Below are 18,584 nucleotides of genomic sequence, written 5' to 3' on the forward strand. Positions count from 1 at the left end.
GACCACTGTCTGAAAACAACAACTACCGGGTCCACTGTGTCATAATAAAAGCACCCTGCAAAAACTACAAAATAAATGTTACCATGGGTCGGTGGAAACATATACATATAATGTAGGTATGTATATGGGTAGGAAGGACAGAAAAAGAACGAATTAGAAAAATATCATGCACGCTAACGTATGTGCACCACAAACTTAAATTATATTAAAAACGAATGTGTTGGCAAATAATGATATGGGCATAACTGCATGTTCTGAGTATACACCTGGGGAAAGATTGTTGGAATTTTAGCAGTGATTTGCAGTGAAATCCAAGACAAACAAGACCTTACACCTTCTTTCATCCCTTTATAAAATTAAAAAACAACATCCCTTCATCACCAGGCAATGGACTGGTTTTTACATTTTCAATCATTTAATCCACTAACCTCTCATACCTCTGAGTCAATTTCCTTGTTTCTCTACCACCTTTTTTACCAACAGTGTAATGAAGCTGAGCTGCAGATTGTTATTGGCATGGGCTTTTCAGCTATGCCGTATGTGGTCCATTATTTATCGCTCGCAATGACCAAGGCCAATTCAAGTCAAAAGACAATTTACGGCGTGAATTATTAATCAGTTGTGCAGTGACTGGTGAGAGATCTCCTTTGAATCAGCTTGATGGTCAGGTGGTATGGAAGGGTTTCTAGCAGGGTTTGTAGTCTATATGTGAGTTATACACAGGAAAATATCTTAAATTCCTTGTGCTAATGGTTGGGGACTTCCCACAGTGCCCAATCCTCTCACTGTCACATGCAAGTATTTATAGCAACTCATACAACTACCCAACCATAGATCATGTGCAGCAGGATACAACAACAACACACAACTTGCAGGAGACAACCACAACAAACACTGCATGCTGTACCCGGAAAGGCACTCCTTCATAGTACAACATGCACTCTTGTATCCCATACGTGCTAAACACAACAACAAAACTGCACAACCATAAAAACTGAGCAGCAGGCTACACCATCAACAAAGTTGCCTTTGTGAGCTTTTAACAGGGGTTCTCAAACAGGCACCTTCTAGTGTTTCGTTGATTTAGGAAAGATATAGCTTTGTGTTTAAGGACATCTCTTTGCTAATAATAAATACCAAATGCCAATTTGACCACTTGAAATACACCAAAGTGAGGTCAAATCAAGTTTGTGCAGGGGTGCTGTCAACCATATGATTTCGTCTTTCAGGTTGATCCAATAATAAACATAGTCTCTGTTCTACTAAATATATATATTATATTCATTTCAGCTAATGATTTAATAAAGGTTGGGAAAGTTGGGCAGTCTCAACCTCATGCAAAATATCCACAAAAAGAGAAAAGACTGTGTGACATTTACTGTATCCTAAAGTCACAATTTTCAGTGTCATCATACTTACTTCCTCATTTGGTCAACCATAAGGAAGTTTACACAGTTTCAAGAAAACTGACTTGCATTAGTATTTACAAATATATCGATAACTATTTTAAAAATGAGGCAAAGTAAACTTTTAAAGAACAACAAAAATTAGTGTAGTGGATTAAAACACATTTGTTATCTTATCTTATGGAATCACCCATGTTTGGTTGCTTGGTCCTTATGTCAGTCAGCAACAAAAAGTTTCACTTCACAAAAGCTAGGAGAGGATAATCTTTCAGGCGTAGTGCAGCATTTGTTTCTCTTTTTTGGAAACGCTTAGCTTGACTTAAGTTGTATCTGATGGAGCTGCTGAAAACCACCAGCAAAAGAGGATAATCTTTTAGGGGCAGTGCAGCATTAGCTGGATTCTGCAGCACACGTTCTTCAGATTTCAGATTTGGTCCTCGGGCAGAAATTAGTGGGTTAAACTGAGTAAACCAAATTGAATCACCAAACAACCTCCACATTTTCCACGTAATTAGCTCTGTATAAAACTCAAATATAAATCAACCAAGACACTCCCAGTGTAAAGAATCAAAGGTCTGCCACATTAGGCCTTCAATGACTATTAAGATATCTGGAGAATATTGTATGCCCAACAGGTTGATTGTGATTTCTGTTTATTTCTTAGTATCTAATGATAGATTCCATCCATTCTTCTGTCTGCACACAGCATGCTGTGATGTGTATGTATTCAGATCAATGACTGTGTAGATAACATATATGTCATATACCATCTACTGTCTGTGGTTCTGATGAATCAATTCGTCTGCATTACCAGCTCTCACCAGTGGAGGGAAGCAGCACACATAATCAGTGAACACAGAAGAAACAGGAGGGACAGACACGCTTATGACACCCGAGGAAACAGGACGCTCAGTCGATCTCCAAACTGTTCATCTTAACACGTGCTGCTAGAACAAAATCCCTTTAGCTTGCTTCAACTTGCCGACTGAGCATTACTAGCCTGGCAATTGATTAATTACAACAGGTGCACCATGTGTGAGTGTGTGTATGTCTTAAAGCAGCCCTACCAAACATGTGTTTATGCCATTATGCATGTATTTTTAACATCACGTAACTCTTTTTTTCTGTGCACTTTTTGTCAAGCAATGCTTTTGTGAGTAAGTAGGCTTTAGCAGAATCTCACATCACATGACAAGATATGCTTTTGTGGTTCCACAATTTGTTGATCAAAATGCTGAAATGGTGATCCTGACCTGTTTTAATCTGTATAAGACTCCTTGAACATTTTATATATTCAAAATCTAGTAACTTAGAATTTTTGTGGAAGCTCTCTAGTTTAGAGCCCTTAGAATCATACAACGTTCACGCCATAATTGATGGCAGTGGCACGAGTTAGACACTGTTTATAAATGAAGACAAATGTCAGGAAGAAATTAGCTTTCAAAGGCTTTGAACAAACAAGATGATACACTATAACGAGATTTGTATTGCACTGTTGCAGTCACATTTGCTCAGGGTTCAAACCACAGTCAGGATGTGGTTGCAAGGTGACTAAAATACATGGATGCTAGTGCCAGCTGTTGGGTTTTGGGGATGCGTTTCTCAAATGCGTCACTGAACCAATACCACCGTTAAATAATAGAAAGACTAACATATCACTCTCTCTCCACAGTTAGTATGGTGGTTGCTCAATAACGCAATCAGGAAATTAAGCCCAGCTCTGGTATCCACTGGCTTCTCCACACTCCCCCATACTCTACTATTTACTCATCATGTAAACTTGATTTGATGACTTTGCAAAACCTGGATTAAATATGACCATAAACTGATTTACTTCTCTCTCTTCTGAGTTGCCTTGTACAGCATGTACTCTTAGTCCTTGTGTATCTGAAAGCTTTATCCTGCCTAAAACACAGATGCTCGTGGCAATGAAGTGGCAGACTTTGAAATTGGCTTAAACTGTAGAGAGCACACTTTGTTTTTCTATGGATTATTTGTAAAACTACAATGCAAACAGTGGTCATTGAAATGGATCAAATTGAAGGACACGGGCACTGGCTAGCACCTGTCACTACCAGCTGAGACTAGGACTATCTTATCCATGCTGGTAACAGTTGCTCTCTGTCAACCAGTTACAGATAACCACCAGTTGGACACTTCAGGCACATTGTTGACTAATGAGTAAATCAGGTTTGTTCTGTTATGTCAGGGCCTCTATCTCCTCTGTGAGTGTGTTCACCACTGTCAGATTGAACTGTCAGTTGAAGCAGTGCAGAGCCCACTTATCTCTATAATTAAAAATAGATTTTGGAAAGTCTCCATGAGAGTCTCCAGTGGTTCAGAGAGATCTCGCTCCCAGTAGAAGTGAAGCAGGGAGTGAAAGACACATATTACAACTACTCCAATTACAGTAACTATAAAACTTTCTCATACAATTACACTTTTTTTTTTTTATAGTTTTTGAGATGAACTCCTTTTTTATTTCAGTTCCCAACTTTGTGCTTGTCACTTGTTTGTACTGCCTTATTAACAGTGGCCCGTTGAAGACAATCACAGGCAGAAATACTACATAGTCAACCCTCTGTCAGCCTTACAGGAATTCATGAAAGAACCCAGAAGAAAAGCCAACTGCAGGTCTGTGGGTCTGTGGCTACAAAGGACAATTACATTTTCATGCCCATCAGTATATTAAACTGATATAAGTATCACACATGCTCAGCTCCTGAAATTGTGTGGAAAGTCACTGTAGGCCTAAACTTTATGCCATTACTACTATTCAACTATCTCTGACAATTATTTCCCCTAAAAGTCCCAAGTGGGTACATCAAACAATTATAACAATGTGTATATCATGTTTATAGCCTGTAATACCCTAAAGTACAGGCACACACATATTACATTGCAGGACTCCTAATGCTCTAAAACTTGTAGTGGCTGAACAAATAATTTTGTTTCATGTATTTCAAGTTCCCTTTCCAGCAGATGGCCGTGAAATTTGAGAGTACTTTTCCAAAGATTAAGGATCGTTGGTCGATTGCTTAGGTCTATGTGCATGCCATTGTCTCACATCACAAACATTTCTCACACAGCCGAGACCAAAGAGACTAGGGACATGTTCGCTGTTGACAGAGCGGGCGGAACACACGGTGAATAGGGGCTTCTGAACCCCTTCCAGAAAATGGGCTTCTCTGCCCTTTCAACCAAAAGAATAACCTGAACCTCATAGCTACGTCCTGGACCCAGTTTGATGACATAATTTGCGCATATGCTGTTGTTATTTTGAACTTTAAAATGTGGGAGATGGTGGTGTTGTCGATAGCAAGGTCTCCTCTCCTGTTGTCCAGGACAAGATGGCAGCAGTGCAGCAGGCAGACTGTGCATGGTATGGGTAGCTTGTAAGTCCATAACATGTTCGGAGAGGCCCTGGATTCTATCAACTGTTACTTTATATGAAGGTAAGGTATTTAATAGCTTTACTGGGATAATCGCATTGCTCGGTTCAAGATTTTCGAGGCTATCCAACTAACTATGTGTCACGACCAGAAGTACCTCCAGTGAGGGCAGCAAGATACTGCTAACTAGCTAACATTATTAACATTTACCTAACTGGATAAAATGTTCATTTAATAAGTATCCGGTTGGCTAAAGACAAAGTGGCGTACCCCTGGTGGTATTCGTCCTTTTACGTTTAATTTACACAGCTCCGTGTTCGTTAAGATTAGTTAAGACAGCAAGACATTCAGTAACGGTAACCAGACAATCCTAAACTAACTAACTCGCTAGCTGCTGACTGTCTACGGTAATTCAATGTCGGCAAAGGGTTGTTAGCAGGCTAGCGTTATCGAAATTGCGAAAGTTACTCGGTAAGTCAGCATTTTTTAAATTTTGTTTGAAATGTTAAAGTAACTTTCAATATTTCGTCTTGGTTAAGATCATATCTAGCTAGTCATATCTAACGTAGGGATGGCATGTCGCCACTTAACCGACCAACCTTTTTAGCTAATTATATTGAACTTCTGCTTCCCACAAGTTGTCCTTTCCGATAGCCTCGGTGAAAATAAAACAACCTAACGTAATTTAATCATATTTTGTTTGCTAAGTAGACATCGCGCTGTATATAGGGTTAATTTTGACTCGTTTCATCTTGCGAAAATCAATATAGAAGTCGGGCTCGGATGAGATGAAAATTCTAAAGCTCACTAACGCAAAGTTAACTCTGCTGACAAAAAAAAACAGCGTATGGTATGCTGGTAGGTGGTTTCCGCTAAACCAACAAAAATATTCGATGACATATCTTTCGCTAAAATGGGAAAGCTAGCTACGAAAACCCCAACTGAAACCATCTCGTGCTGTTAAGAGAGCATTAGCTGGTTTTAGCTGTCTTAAATATACAGATTCTAGTCTTAAAATGGCATGCCTAGCTAAATCATCCAAAATCAAACATTAAACTAGTCAATGGCTGGTCAGCTTAACAAGCCGAAAGTGGCCAGGGTGTTTTTTTTCAGCAGGGAAGTTATCGCTAACTTGTATAAACTAAGTCAGCTCGTGACTCGACGTTAAACTACAGTGTACCGTTTTCCTCTCCGCCGACGTTAATTAGATAGCTTGCAAGCCAGCTATGTGCTAGGTAGTTAAGAGCTGACAACACCCAGGGGCTGGTTTATGTTTCCTTTCCCATTAAAGTCGCCGGACTCTTCTAGTTCAGCTCGGTTTAATAACATACCTAGGCAACGGCATGATATTAACTTGCATAATTGGTATGATTTTATCGGACTTGTCAGCCAAGTATCTACAATAATCATTTTAATCTTTGAGATGCTTGCTGTCTAACATAACCTGCAAGTTAATTATATTTATGTTTACACCTGGTGTGCCCAATTCCTCCCTGGACTGAGAAGGGAACATGGCGAGACTGCATTTTCAGAAGAATGAGCTCATTTAAAAGCTGAAAGTTAAACTGAAGTCACACGATAGCACGTTGACTATTTCAACACTGCATATTACAGATTTAACTCATGACGACTACCTCTCCAACCTTTTATTCACGGTTGAAAAGTGACGCTAGTTTTCAGAGTGATATGTTCACTATGTTGACTGCCTAAAGATAAAACTCGAGGAGGCCCGCAAATATTCCACACCACCACAATTAGGTCTAACATGACCATCAACAAGACAAGGCTAATGGTTTTGTGGTCCTGTTGCATTTTTATAAAATTCAAAACATGACTGTTTCATTGCCAGTTATTTTCTGTGGTGGTCTTTCACAGAATGTGTTCACTGTGTTGTGGGCAGATATTGCCTCATAGTCTGAAGTTCATCTCTGCTTCTAAAAGAAGGCAAACAAGCTTGAAGAAATAACTAGTCAATACTGTTCTTTGATTTGTGCCTTTTAGCTTGATGGATGCTTGCAGACCCTGTTGTATAATACATGTTTTGTTGCAGTTTCTCAGTATATCAAGTGTTTCAGTAAGAACCTAGGCAGAATTATGCCTTTTTATTCACATTATCCTTTTGGTGTTGTTGAAGTAGAAATGGCTAGTTTCCCTAAAATGTTATATTCAGAGACAGTCCTGCCTTGACAATGCCATTGGATTAGGAGATAAGTAACAGTACATGAAATCTGTCAACATTTCAGTGTGTTCAACATCTTTGGACATTTAATTTTTGTGTGACTGGTTTTTTACTGTCAGACAGCTTTATTGCAGAAAATGCCAGTTTTGTCACAAGGTATGGACTTTTTAATTACGTTTCAAACATTGGGTCTAATCCTAGTGATTTTTTGTGTGAGTGTAAACTATTAAGCCCTCCTGACTGACTTATTGGCTTAATTTATCTCTGTAATTGTATCATAATATAGGCTAATGTTTAAAGAGCAAGCATAGTAGTAAAGTATCTGCAATAACAAGGGAGCAATATCATTGTTTCGCCCATATCTTTTCTACTGCATACAGATTTGCACACTGCATCACTAAGCTATATTGATCTTATTGACCTAGCGTGCGGTCAATTTGTTTTGTTACGTTTCCATGGATCATGCCTTCTGTTGGTTGTGTAGTAGCCTTTGTTTAGTCAGTTAGTCTTTTTTCAGTTGTTGCATTTTTTTGTCTCACACACAAGGCCCCTCTGTTCTTGGAGTCAGTTACAATTCAGTGTCCAAGTTTTTCCTCGTTTTAAAGACTCCTGTTTTTAATGTAATTTAATATTGTATCAATGTTTTTTAGTTTTTAATCCTCATTAATGTTCATTCATTCATGTCACCAAGTACAGTGTTTTTGTACTGCTACCTCATGTAAGCTGTTTGCTTTAAAATTTAAGAGAGTTTTTGGTTTTGCCTGTTGAGTGGTAACCTATAGGGGAACTGTACTTGACATTGTACCATTGCTAGCATTCCTACCAACTGGGTACTTTTCTTCTCTTATCAGTCCATAACAACATTTTGTATGCCTTTAGGGGACGAGTGCGTGACCATGGCAGTGTGACTGGTTTGATTTCAGATCTCAGCGTGGGCGCAACTTCAGGCTTTGGGTTTTCCTTGGACTTTCCCTGTGCCTAGTGTGGTTAGTTTGGGCCAAACCAGATACAGAAAAAGCTGCAGATGAACTGTGCTCTTTCAGGGTTGTAGATTATTCTAATGCAGAGTATATTAATGCCAAGTTCCATTATTGGTGAAGGCAGGTAGAGTTGGTTGTGAGGCTGTGGTTAATGTTTGGCGAGAGTCAAGAAGGCAGACATTTTTTTTAAACTTGGAAACACTGGAATGTCCCGCCTGACATTTTGGGATGGACACCCTTTTTAATGATGACACATTGAACGCAACCCCACAAGAGACATGTATGTTTGATATGCTCTGTTAAGGCCTACTACTTTGGGACTAGTTGTATAGCAGTCCCCTTAGCTTATTCTCTTGGAATGTTTAATTTGAGGGTTTTTCTCCAAACCTCAACTTGGTATTGTTGTGCATAAAAAGAGGCATGTGTGAAATTACAGCCACTTCCTGTTTTGTCTTTTCCTGTGTTTATTGCTGAACAGTTTGTGCAATTTCGTTCTGCCACTTATAACATGGCTGCTGGCTAGATATGGTTTAACCTACAGCAACAGCATTGTGCACACAGCTAAAATTATGAAAGTCTTGTGCACAGAGAGCAGTTCTTAATCACATTGCCGGTAATTTTAATTGTGCTGTTAAGCAGCTTCTGAAGTCTGGAGCGCACAGACTGACAGATCTCGAGTCAGCCCATTTCAGAAGACTCTGTATCTGACAATCTTAGGCCTTCTGTTATACCCTCTGAGGTGCGAGCTATTCACTGTCGCACATTAGGTGAAGGGAGGTAACACAGGCTGTTTGTTTTTCCATTGAGAACCGGCTGTTTTACCCGCATCTAATGAGTTGAGGGGCATTTGGTCATTTGTCAAGTGGCATTATTTGGAACTAGTGGGGTGCGAGGTCAGTAGTATGGGATCGTAGCTGTTCAAATTGTGTAGCTCCAAGTCAAGTAATTTGACTCCACAGAAGGAGTCTCCTTTGCTAGTGGGGGGAGTATCATGCTACAGACGGTAATAATAGCAGGCTCTGCAGCTGCCACTTTGTTGGCTTAGCTAAATTAAAGGGCCAAAACATTCAAGGCCCCATTCTGGTGTCCTCCTGTTACCATTTGAGACAAAACGTGTTTGTTGGAGGATGCGGCCTTCCAGGTGCGTACTTGTGACTACTGAGAAAAGGCGTTACCTGATTGGCAAGTGTTGGGTCATGGTAATCCCATTTGGTTCTCCATGTGTGATTGTAGCATTGCACTCTAGCCTATTTTTGATGAGGAGGAGTCTAATGCAGCTGTTTTTTTCTGACCTTAGTTCGAACTTATACCCTAGATCATTTTCTTTGTAAATTGATCAACACCTTTCTTTTTTTTAAGTTATGTATGTTTAAAGGAGTTGTAGTCTAGACTGAAAAAAATCGAATGAATTCAAATCATTGTGGGCCAGCATTAGGATCAGTGTCACGCTACATGGTCTACCACCTTTATCGTGCTATTCACCCACATTGGAATCGGCAGTGTCTTACAAGCCTTGGGCTCCGACCACGGAGATCTGCTAATGGCTGTTGAGTTTAAGACCATTGTCATATTTATTTCCATGGGCTTGTGCCGACACATTAGTCCAGCATCTGGGGTTATTGGACTTAATGAGACAGAGACTCCCTTAGCTTATTTTGACTGATCATAGGATCAGACGCTGCTCAGCCATAGTGATATTGGGAGTGTTAGTGTTGTGTTGGTCTCTCTTGTTAGAAGCTGGTACTGTTGCTCAGCAATTGCACACAATACAGAGACCATTCAGCCAAAAGTGTAGCCTAGTGGATTATGGTAATTTTCTTTTGTCTTAAGTAGCCAAAATCATACCACACTATCAATTTTAAAAGGAAAGTAAGCTCAACTATAAATATTGTGCATAGCTATTTGCCATAGGTGACCTTACTCTACAGTCCCGGGTTCATTTTGGGCTTGAGACTTGAGGATGAGGCATGCAAAGCTTCTTAGTGTGTTCTCCTGAATAACCATGTTGATTTAAGTTGAAGAGCCAGCAGGGCCTTAGTGCTTTGATGTTACTGGAAGTGCTCCAGAGAAAAGGAACTAGGTCAGCGGTTTGACCAGGGCCTATGGACAGTTACTGGTAAGGTTAGTGTGCCAGGGCTCAAGAAACGATGCAAAAAGATTTGGGTTGTCAAAATGATGTGTCAATTTCAATAAATTAATTATAGAAAAATAATGTATACAAATTGTACGCAAATTCATGGCAGTCGCATATTCATGATACTCCTTGATCCCATTTATGACTTTGCACCGGTGCCCATATTGGATGGATATAGTGGCCAGTCTACGTTGTTGTAATAGTTTCTACGTAGTTGTAATAGTTTGTATTCCTCCCACTGCCTACTTTTGATGTGGAGCTAGCATCAATGTTTTGGGCTGTACTGGTAGTTGGATGATACAAAAACCTCTGAAAATTCCTGAAGGTAATTTGTAAAATATCTCTAACCACAACTTTAGGAACAAACTGCCATTCAACCACACTAGGTTGAACCATAAATTGCATTTGAACGAGGCGAAGCAAAGTTATATGGAGCTGGGTTTTTTTTAGGGGATATGTTCTCAAGCTAGCCAGATTTGATCAGTGCTTAAGTTGTCAGTGCAGTCTGATGTATTTAGCTCGGTAGTTTAAGACAAGCTATGAGATGAGTTAATCAGGAATAAAGAAAAGGTGCTCTTCATTAAATAAAGTTAATCAAAGTATCTTTTGTGTTAATATTTGGAGAACATTACACTGCCACTTTTGTCACTTGATGCCTATGGCAAATTTGATGGATTTTTAAATGCTTCTCTTGGCAAATTGATATGTGCAACAATGTGATTAATTTCACAAAGCATGTAGGCTAATTCATTTTTTGAAAGTTTATTTGGTGATGTTAAACTGCTGTCTGCACTTTCTGACTGCTTGTTGTGCAGTTGGATATTCAAGTGACTGTGATGATGATCTCAGCCTGTTTCCAAGTATTTCCTTTGTTTCCTTTGTGTTTGACTCAAGGTCAGGTCAGGTCTGAAATCCTCAAATAGGAAGATGTCACACAGAGCTGATGGTGTGTTAGGGCTGGACAATATATCGACTTGTTAAGGTATATCAATATATTTCCATAATGCATTGAAATATATATGTATATACACCTAAAGACTACTTTAGACCCTTGTCAATAATGTGAGTGGGCAGTAAATTGATCGATTTTCTTCTATTTTAAGATTTTTTTAGCACCGAGTAATCTTTTGTGGTGGTAAATACACAGTGGAAAACTATCCAAACAGCTCGTGTTCTATATTGTAGCAGTCTCTGTCATAACGTCGACTATCATCAATACGCAAAGAAGTGACCATAGTAGTTCAGCTCATTTTGTTCACCCTGAGGAAGATTGATGACTTAAAATGAGTGAATAATACATGACTTTCTTAGATTGTTGTTTGCCAGCCATCAACAGAACAGAAGACTAAACATTTTTTGTTTTAAATGCAATTCACCCTTCGCTAAGCCCCGCCCACCTTAACTACTGTTGCTACGCCTGACAAGCTTTCGTACCTGGCATATCAATCTCAATGATAAGTGCCGTTATCTGACGTCCTCAGAGAGATAATAACTAATTTCTGGAGTTCAGGGGAGATCTCTGAAAGAACGAGGCAAAAGGGGCTTCAGTATGCTTTTGAGGGATACATACATGATATCTGCGCGAAGTCAGACAATGGGAAAATACATATTGAAACCTCCGGCAACCCCCCTGATGCTCCCACGTAGGAACTGACACAGGGAGAGCAGCAATCGGATTGGGGAAGTCGTGTGTCGGCCGTCATTTAACAAAATGCTAAAATATATTGAACAGTATGTCAAAGCGAGCCTGCATCTTGTCTCTTACCATTTTATTTTACGTTAAAATGTACGCATTCTAAACAAAGAACCGTAATCATTTGCAAGCAATACTGAGATGAGTTAACTATCCGCTAGCTTGATAACATTAGCTTGTCCTCATGTTGGACACTTAACAAAGTGCCAAAATACATTCAACAGTATGTCAAACGCGAACAGTAGATATGTATCTTATAGTCTCATTTTACGTTAAAATATGTGCATTGTGAACAAAGGACCGTAATTATATGCAAGCAATACTGAGATGAGTTAGCTCGCTTGCTAACATTAGCTTGTTGTAAGCAAATGTAAGTGTTCTTTGTAAACATTCAGCTGCGATTGGGGCCTCCCACACTTCTTTATCCACTCACGGCATTTCTCATATTGAGTTTTGGGAATGGAAAACCCTCCAAACTCTTTGGGTATCGGCTGTCGGTTTTGCACAACCCATAGGCACAGTGCTTCGGAATCTTCACTTTGCCAAAAGTTTGTCAGGTCCTCCGCGCTTAGTTACCCGTTGCTAAACTACGATTGGCCTGGGGCGGTTTTTGGGCGTGGCTTAGCGAAGGGTCAATTGGGGAAACGAGTGAATGTGACTGAATGTGGCTTTAGTGGAGGTGTGTGGGTCAACCTTTAAAAAGGGAATGGCCGGAGCAGAGTTCAGCGCAGACGTGACATTTTCTCTGTGGTTTTGTTCTTTAATTAATGTTTGTTCATCGTTGCAAACGTTGTTGTGTTTATTTTAAAGAAATATAACCTTGCAGCCCAAAATACAGGGGAATTTGGGCGATTTGTATGCACAAAATGATGTTTCCAATTTAAAGTTGCAATTCCGTTTCAAAGGGTACATTCCGTGAAATACGTCCGTTTTCCGTTATCGCGGAAAATCATTGGCCCTACCATAGTTGTCCAGTCAAGAGGAGACTAATGCGCACTTGACCTGACACGAAGATATTTTCTTTTTTATCCTTTACAGTCTGGGCTTGCTCCTGACACTTCAGCAAATAAACATATGTATATTTCCCAGAGTGCAGTTTGTTAATTATATTAATATGAATATAAAATAAATGCTAATAATGGGTCCATTAAAAAAAATAAAAAAACATGCACTATTATTGCAGTTCAGTCTTGTTCCACAAAAAGCAAAGATGTATATCGGGCATTGCCATTCTGCCTAAAAATACAGACATACGATTGTTGGTCCATATTGCCCAGCCCTATGGCGTTAGTATTGTTAACGTGTGCTCTGTAAGAGTTTTCTGAGAGAAAAAGAAACTGGGGAGCCATCCACGCAGTTTCCCCCCCCTTTCGTCTATCCCAAATGTGAGTCCAGATGCTAAATGACAGAAAGGGGTCCTAAAGCGTTTTTGTCTTATTGCACTAAACTAATCTTGGTTTCACTTTTCTTTCCTTGTCCATAGGTATGGCCTCACAAGTCTTGGTCTACCCACCACATGTTTATCAAACTCAGACAAGTGCCTTTTGCAGTGTGAAGAAACTGAAAGTCGAGCCCAGCAACTGTGTTTACCATGAAAGAGCCTACCCACGGACTTATTTGAATGGTAGAACCCTTGGCATCACTCACCCGACGAAACTCGCGCCTTTGTTTCAGTCAAGAGAAGCAGCGGGCGGCAAACCCCGCGGCGGGCAGGACTTTTCGTTGCAGACGGTTGCTGTGAGAGGTGTACAGCGTGAGCAACCCACAGCAGCGGCGGCACAGCCCCAGCACAGGGCTGTCCCCTCACAGGGAAAGGGGCAAGAGCATCAGCATCGAGGAAGGGGAAGCAGCAGTGGAGCTTCAGGGAGAGCCAGAGGGGGCAGGGGAGAGGGAAACAGTTGTAGAGGGGGAGGTACAGGTGGAGAGGACAGAGGAGGAGGAGAAGGTGTTGGTGGTGGTGGTGGAGGTGGTGGTGGAGGAGGTTGTGGAGGGAAGGACGAAGGGGACGGGGAGGATTGCGGAGGTTTTAATTTGACAGACAGCTCCCAGCGATGCGGATTGAAACGTAAAAGTGAGGAATTAGAGAACTTGGGGAGCGCCATGCAGATAGTGGAGGACCTGTCCATGTTGCCTGCGATGATGCAAACGAATGTAGGAAACCAGGCGGTGGCCGTTCCGGCAGTGGTACCGGGAGCGCCCGGCAAACAAGTGGCGGGGAGTGGAGACGGAGACTACCAGCTTGTCCAGCACGAGGTGCTGTGCTCCATGAAGAACACGTATGAGGTTCTCGACTTTTTGGGGCGGGGAACGTTTGGCCAGGTGGTCAAGTGCTGGAAGCGTGGCACGGGCGAGGTAGTGGCGGTCAAGATTCTGAAGAACCACCCGTCGTATGCCCGGCAGGGCCAGATCGAGGTGAGCATCCTGGCCCGCCTGAGCGGGGAGAATGCAGACGAGCACAACCTGGTGCAGGCCTTGGAGTGCTTCCAGCACCGCAGCCACACCTGCTTGGTGTTCGAGATGCTGGAGCAGAACCTGTACGACTTTTTGAAACAAAACAAGTTCAGCCCACTGCCCCTGAAGGTGATCCGGCCCATCCTACAGCAGGTGGCCACGGCCCTGAAGAAGCTTAAGGCCATGGGGCTGATTCATGCTGACCTTAAGCCGGAGAACATCATGCTGGTGGACCCAGTGCGGCAGCCCTACCGGGTGAAAGTGATAGACTTTGGCTCAGCCAGCCATGTCTCCAAAGCAGTGTGCTCCACGTACCTCCAGTCACGCTACTACAGGTATGGACTTTCAATTCTAAAAATACTGTCCCACTGACCTGCTGTTTTAAAGATGAATGCACCATGAAAGGCCCCATACTCTGCCTGCCTAAAAGCACCATGCAATGTGTAGAATTGCTTTGAACTAACAATTAGTTTTAATCATAAGATGAAATGCTTTGGAAACATTCCCATTGAAAAGTGTCTTTGGAATTGTCCTGTGGAAGTGTTGGCATAGAAAAATGACATCCTGTCTTACACACAAGGGCCACATACTGACCTGGCAAAAGTTTGACCCCATGATGCTGGTGGCAGGGGGTAAGCCATTCATTTCTCCTGTCCATGGGAAAGGAAATGGCGTTCTGAAAACAGCCCCTTAGACAATGGACTGGAGGGCTGAGAGACTAAAAAATTCATAACAGTTGGTATGAGTCTCTAAAAGAGGCTGTGTAATTGTCTGTGGATATGAGAAGAGTGGAAAGGTTATTTGCAGGTTTCTTTCTTGGGAGGTTTTTTCAGCTGTGCACTCCTGCATGGTCTCAGCCAAATGGTACTCCAACACTACCTTGAAAGCAGCCTCCTGACATGCCAACATTGCATTGCATGTTTATGTTAACAGGAGTGCCTTGTTTCTGGCCTGGCAAATGGAAAACTCTGAGAAAGAATTACCCTTGGCAGCTGCTTGAGGTTGTCTGCTTAGGTTTTTTTCTTTTCTTCTTCTTGAGTTCAGAAAAGGGGCCTGGGATGATATGAACTGTTACGTAACTCCCCAGAAATGACCCACATCAGTTTTTGTACCTTGCTGAGAACCTCACAATGTGGTGAGAGTGTTTACTCGGGCTCTGGACCTGCAGAGCTGCCTTCTCAAGCCGTCTTACGGAGGGAAGACAACACATTGATATGTGACTGTGTTTTTGTGTGTGTGACCGGAAGGCCTTTGTCCATAAATAGAAACGGCACGCTGTGCAGCCAAACAGCCTACAGGCTTGTTCTATGGCTTTGCTTGAGCCCAACCCCTACTGGTTTTAATGACTTCATTGTTCACTAACAAATAGTCCTAACCAGTACTTATTCCTCAGTTAGACAGAGACTCAATTTTTTTCATTGTAGCGTTACTGACAAATACTCTATCTGCTACACCAGGGGTTTTCAACTGGTTTTGTCCCAGGGACCACCATTCTGACTAGAAAGTAATCGGCGGCCCACTGATGTGCCTGCGCGCTCGCTTGTGTGCGTTCGTTCGTGCATGTGTGGGGAGAGGGGAGACGTGTCAGTGTAATATCTGGGCATGGTGAAGTCCACACAGCCTGTCTATTCGTGGCGAAATGGTAGACAGCGACAGTCTCATATCATTCTCTTGCCCTGTGCTTATTCTTAAAAAAAAAAATGCTCTCACACAGGTAGTTTGAAAGTTTGCAAAATACACCTCATTGCTTTTGCAGCAAGCTCTGGAAATTCGGTCTGGCAACTTATCCAGAACTTAGCACAGGCTACCATATAATGGATAGGTGCAAGGCTACATTCTGTCAGCGTGAATCACCTTCATATTATTTTAGACATATTTTTCTTATTTCAGACATTTTCAAGAGTAATCTGGAAATGTGTTGAAATTTCAAAGCAATTTTTTTTTTTTTTTTAATCGCGGACCCCCTGCAATACCGCCGCGGACCACCAGGGGACCGCGGACCACCGGTTGAAAACCCCTGTGCTACACCATTGAATTGCTGTAGTGTGATGAACTCATGTGGTACTGAGTAAAAAAAAAAAAAAAAAAAACCTGATGTTAAAAGCCTGCAGTTCACCCAAAATTGTACAGTGTAAACAACACAAACAATATGCCTTGGCTTTTCATAAGATGGAATATCGCTGTTTTCTGTAGGTGCTCTTACCATAGTCATCTTTGAAAACGATGGCAAACACTGGCCCTTGCACAGGCTGACAGTTGCGTCATTCCTTTTTCAGGACTGATGGTCTTTACTGGAAATCTGTACAGATTTACTTAGTCACATAGATCTCACTCGATAGTGGAAAGAAGAAAGGCAAATGGTCTACCGATTTCAGTGTAATGTGGCTCATTCAGAGCAGTAGGAGCAGCTATGATAAAGTCTCTCTTATTTTCAGAGGGACGTGTTTAGGTCTCTGTATTGACGTGGTATATTTATGAGGTTGTACAGGTTTCTTTGAAGGTCATATTCTTCATAGCTTTTCTGTTGGCCTCTAGAGCAGGCCTCTAAACGGTCACGACATTGAGGCTGATGTTGGCAGCCTTGTGGAACATGAAATGTTCTCTTTCATTGCTCTCTACTCTTGCGTTTAGGTAATAGGTTATTACACAGGGATCTGTAGATTACAGGGACAGGGTGTGATCAAGTGCAATTAGACTAGCTACATTAGATGTTCTAGGCTCTGATAACAATTTGCTTTATATAGGCACTGAGGCCGGTTATGCTACGACCTGTGGTAATATACCTTTTCCTGCTTCTTGAGAGGCACATTTTTTTTTACAATGGCACACTTTTTCACAACAATTTTACAACTAGTCCAACTCTTTAAGGCTTTGTATTTTTACTTGTCAGAGATTCAAATGCATACACATTTCAAGTTCTTGACATGGCTTTAGTGTTTTATTTGCTGACTTTTTGTCACAAAGATGAACATGGATAGGTTGTAGCCTGCAGAACTTTTTAACATGCACTGATGAGCTGCTCCTCAGCAGGGGCATGACACTCTCGTGACTTGCACACAGTGTCCTCCTCAGAGACACAGGACACACAAACAAGCCTCAGTTGATTGCGAGTCACACAAGATGTCTGAACAGCACCCTTTTTGGTATTGCTGGGTGAAAGGAAGTCTGCTCTTGGCCATTTTGAGGGTTTTTTCCACCCTTCATGCAAAGTAAAGCAATTTCACCCATGATGCTTAGTATAGATATCTTATGGCCCCTGGTACCTCCTCAGAATTGCTCATGCTAGAGATTAAAGCTGTGCATTTGTGTTATATCTGAAGACATTCTTACACCGCCTTGTTCAATGGAATTGAATCTTACTTCTGAAGCGTCGTCCAGTTGAGTCATGAAACTGTGTGTGGAGACATATTTAAGGAAATCATTTTGAATTGTAAAATATGTACTCTTGATTTATTCAAGGACAGGTACATTCCTGTTTTGTCTGTTGGCTTTGTACAGGCTGGTACAGAACACCCTGCACCTAATGTTCTGGCAACCCTTTCAAGTATATGTCTTAGGGTTCAAAGTTTTCTTTAGCCAAATGGTGTCTGATCTGGTGATCATTCATTTTACATGTTCCCATGTTACCACAGTCGAGGGCTACAGAAAGCTATCTATATAGGAGTCCATCTGTAAGCCTTTTGCATTCCATTGTTTGACAACTAGAGGCAAGTTGGGCATCATAGTGTGAGTCACCATGCTAAAAATGTACTTGCGTCGCCGTCACCCCATTTATAACCTCTTCAGTGTGTCTTTTATGTCTGAGGCTGGAATCCCTACTGTACACCACACAAGCTGGTGCCAAACCACTTTTCATCAAGACAAGCAGTTTGTGATCTCAAAACGGTCCATCCAGTGCAGAGGCCAAACGTCTTGACATGAGACTGAACTCCATCTTAAGCAAAAAGACAGGTGACTTACAGAGTTTTACAAGCTACCCACAAAGCTTCTATATTTATCTATCAGGAATGCATATGTGGAAATATTCTCAGGGGGAAGGGCTCTGCTATTTGCCTTGGCACCTAGAGAGTGAGATGGAGCGCTAGCCACGTAACTGCAGGTGCCAATCCGTAGAAGCCCCTACTGCTGCCATCTAGATTAAATCCAGTGTGGCAAGGCCTTCATACCATATCCCAGCGGCATATTGGCATGTGAGTGCCGTGACCACAGCAGAACAGTTCTCTCTAGATTAGTGGAGAACTGGTTCCAATGCCAAGAGACCACCATTTCTGAGATTCAAACTTGCACGGCTCTCAAAAAATATTGGAAGAAAAATGCTGTGTCCTGTACGTATATTCAAGTCAGACCTC

At 41.5% G+C, this 18,584-nt stretch overlaps 1 protein-coding gene across 6 annotated transcripts in view; it reads left to right on the top strand.

Moving 5' to 3' along the window:
- Nucleotides 1-4,506: 4,506 nt before the first annotated feature.
- Nucleotides 4,507-18,584, top strand: part of hipk3b (homeodomain interacting protein kinase 3b) — a 46,717-nt gene continuing 32,639 nt past the window's right edge. For 5 of the 6 annotated variants that reach the window (XM_080843721.1, XM_080843723.1, XM_080843722.1 and 2 more), the window contains exons 1-2: nt 4,507-4,861; nt 13,268-14,570. In XM_080843721.1, the coding sequence (XP_080699847.1) occupies nt 4,786-4,861; nt 13,268-14,570 (1,379 nt within the window). In that variant the 5' untranslated portion in view covers nt 4,507-4,785. Of the gene's footprint in view, nt 4,862-13,267; nt 14,571-18,584 lie in introns of those variants that run through there. The other variant, XM_080843726.1, reaches the window with a different exon arrangement.

The sequence above is a fragment of the Sprattus sprattus genome, assembly GCF_963457725.1.
Source record: "Sprattus sprattus genome assembly, chromosome: 8".
In the NCBI taxonomy this organism is placed as follows: domain Eukaryota; kingdom Metazoa; phylum Chordata; class Actinopteri; order Clupeiformes; family Clupeidae; genus Sprattus; species Sprattus sprattus.